The 2994-nt window shown below is 51.4% G+C and overlaps 1 protein-coding gene across 1 annotated transcript in view; it reads right to left on the bottom strand.

The window, feature by feature from the left end:
- Flnb (filamin B) overlaps nucleotides 1-2395 on the bottom strand; it is a 140377-nt gene extending 137982 nt beyond the window's left edge. Inside the window, exon 1 of the mRNA XM_013346838.1 lies at nucleotides 1950-2395. Within this exon, the coding sequence (XP_013202292.1) occupies nucleotides 1950-2241 (292 nt within the window). The 5' untranslated portion in view covers nucleotides 2242-2395. The remainder of the gene's footprint in view (nucleotides 1-1949) is intronic.
- Nucleotides 2396-2994: the final 599 nt, after the last annotated feature.

Raw genomic sequence — 2994 nt, 5'->3', positions numbered from 1 at the left:
GAAGAAGAAGAAGAAGAAGAAGAAGAAGAAGGAAGAAGAAGAAGAAGAAGAAGAAGAAGAAGAAGAAGAAGAAGAAGAAGAAGAAGAAGAACCAAAAAAAAAAAAAAAGCACAGCTTTTGATGGTCTACCGAAACAAGCTGGCCATGGGTAACAGACCTATATCAGATGAATCAAATGAATGGGAGATCACTAACTGTGGGATGTTAAGCAACAGGGGGTGGGGAGCTCAAGCCTCAACAGGCTCAGGACTGGAAATCATGAGGACCAACTAGAAAACTGTAAGGGACCACCAAACAAGTCCAGAATGAGACCCACAATCTTGGAGCACAGCTGTGAAGCCATGCTGGAAGCAGCTGCCCAAGAGTAAACAGCCGGTGAATTAGGCAGTCCTTGATGTTTTTTTCTGGTGCTGTGGTTTCTCCGTAAGCGATTCTATGTCATGTTTAACTCCTGGTTTAATTTAAGTTTCTTTGTTGAGTTAATTAAATAAGCACGAATTTTAAAACAGAATGGTTGCAAGTTGAGCTCAGGCAGGCAGGCCTTGAGAGTTATTCCTTACAGGAAAGAGAACTTCCCGTGCAATTCTGAGGTTCCCCCCTCCTCAGTATGGGAAGTGGGCCCCCAGAAGACAAGTACCCCAGGCAGTTTCCTCCATTGGGCAGCCGCGCCTGGGAGGGAGATCCTGCTAAGTGTTGTAGCTTCTTGGACCCAGGAAGTAGGAAGCTGATCTACCTGCCAGCACAGGTGTGGGGAAAGTCGAGCATGAGGCTGGGCGGAGGTTCGGTCTAGAGGGAACCCCTTTCCCCTGGAGAAAGTCCCACATGCCACACCCACCTTCCTTTCGGTCACTAGAGTCACTATAATGGCCTTGTTTCCTGAGGAAACAAGCCCAGCCTAAGTAATCCCTTCCATGTACTCAGTGTGAAGTGCACACATCCTCTGCACACGTATACACAAAAATCTTCACACACACACACACACACACACACACACACACACACACACACGCTCTAGCTGGCAAGGAACGAGTCCTCACATACACAACCCCTTTGTTCCCACACTCACAAACCTCTTTAGAAACTTCCAACTAGTACAGACCTTAATTCTCACCCTGAGACAGTAGAAAAGAAGCCAGACTCAAACGCCTTCTCAGAAAGACCCGGGTGAGACGGGGGAGAGAAAAACCTTACCTGCTTTAGTGTTTATTTAGACCATACTTGCGGGGAGGGGGGGGACCTTGGGGAACCCAACTAGCCCTCTAAACTTCTCTCCTCTTCTGTAAAATGGGCCTAATGACACTTCAGTCCACAGGACATTAAGTACTGAGATAACTTAGAAGGTTGTGGCCACGCAGTCAGCCTTAGTTAAACTTCTACAGACACTAATTACTATCACCACTAAATGATCTCAACCTGAGGCGACCCACCACGCTGACACAGAGCTGAGAAGTGAGGACATTCCCTCCTGATTCCCCCTCCCACCCTCGGAGCCCACACCCATTCTGGCTTTAGAAGGGGAGGGGAGGGTCCCAGGTCTGGTCTCCACCTAGGCGAAGAGAACCCAAGCCAGAAAACTGTCGCGTCCTAGGTCTCACAGACTCCAAGCCAACGCCCTTTCGACCGCGGCGGTTCACACTGGGCGCACCTGGCTAGCGTGAAGTTGGGGTTTGGTATTTGACTCTAGGGTTCAGCCATCAGGGTGATTTCCCCAGCAATCCCAAGGTGTCCCACAATCAAATCTGCAGCTGAGGCTGGAAGTTCTTAGCAATCACGCCAGGTCCCAGCCCACAGAGGGCACTGTGGAAAAGGCCTAGGTTCCTAGATTCTCATTCCAGGGCCACCTCCCCCTCGTCTCAGCGCCCACACCTGGCCCGGGGAAGCGATGCGCGGTGGGACGCTCTGCCGATACCCCGATTTCTGCAAACTCAGGGCCGGGCCACAACACTCACCAATGGACACAAGTTTGATGCTTTCGTGGTCCAGGAACTCCAGCGCCACCGACACGTTCTCCAGCTTCATCTGTCGGAAGGTGGGCCGCTGGTGGTACTTGTGGTGCATGCGCTTTTGGCTGAGTACCTCCAGCAGCGCGATAAGCCGTAACCCGTCGCTAAGGTCGGTCTGCAGGTTCCCGATGCGTTTATTCACGCACTTGAGGTGCTCGTTGCACCAGCGCGTGAACGTGTTCTGCTGAATCTTCTTCCATGGCGCGTCCTCCGCCAGGTCCTTCTCGGTCACCGGCATCCTGGAAGCGGAGAGAGTGCACGGAGGCAACAAGCTGCAGGGGCTGATCTAAAAATCCCCAAGGACCGAACCGAAGCAAGTGGGAAGGCGGCCCGAACTCGCTGCTACCCAAGCCGCAACAAGAGCCGCTCTGCCCTCGTCCGCCCCCGAGAGCCCAAGTAGCCTGGCCTGGCGCCTGCGCGCTAGGCAGCCCAGCCCCCGAGGCTCCGCCCCGTTCAGACCCTAAAGAAGCGAACTCCTAAGCTGCGCTCGCTCTCTACTGCCCAAAGCCTGCACTACACCGGGTTGCCGCCTCAGTTTCACGAACCTGATGTGATGGCCAGCTAGAAGGAAGAAACCTGGGAAACGCCCAGAAGAAGAGCACTTGCAGAATCAGGGGACTAGATGGAATGGTCACATGGAAAGGGAATGTGCCACCCATCTGTAGGTTTAGTGAGAGGCAGGTGCTGTTCTCCGAGTCTGCAAGGCAACGGTAAATTAGACACCTTGATTTCCTTATGTCAAGGAACTTTAAGTCTAATACTATGCACACACCATAGTAGCAGCGGTGAAAACGAACACTGTTTTCTATGGATATCACTTGGCTTTTACTGGTGTAACAAATTACCAAAACCTGACGTCAAGAATTCTACAATTTCTTATTTTGCCTCTCTGTAAGTTAGATGTCCGGTCTGAGTTTTAGTGGGCCAAAACTGAGGTCACTAGCCCAATCAATGTATTTCTTGCTGAAATTTCTGGAAAAAAAAAAAGATG

The sequence above is a fragment of the Microtus ochrogaster genome, chromosome 6 (assembly GCF_000317375.1).
Source record: "Microtus ochrogaster isolate Prairie Vole_2 chromosome 6, MicOch1.0, whole genome shotgun sequence".
Classification (NCBI taxonomy): Eukaryota; Metazoa; Chordata; class Mammalia; order Rodentia; family Cricetidae; genus Microtus; species Microtus ochrogaster.
Note: the sequence above shows the minus strand (reverse complement) of the source record. Positions and strands in the feature narration are given on the sequence as shown.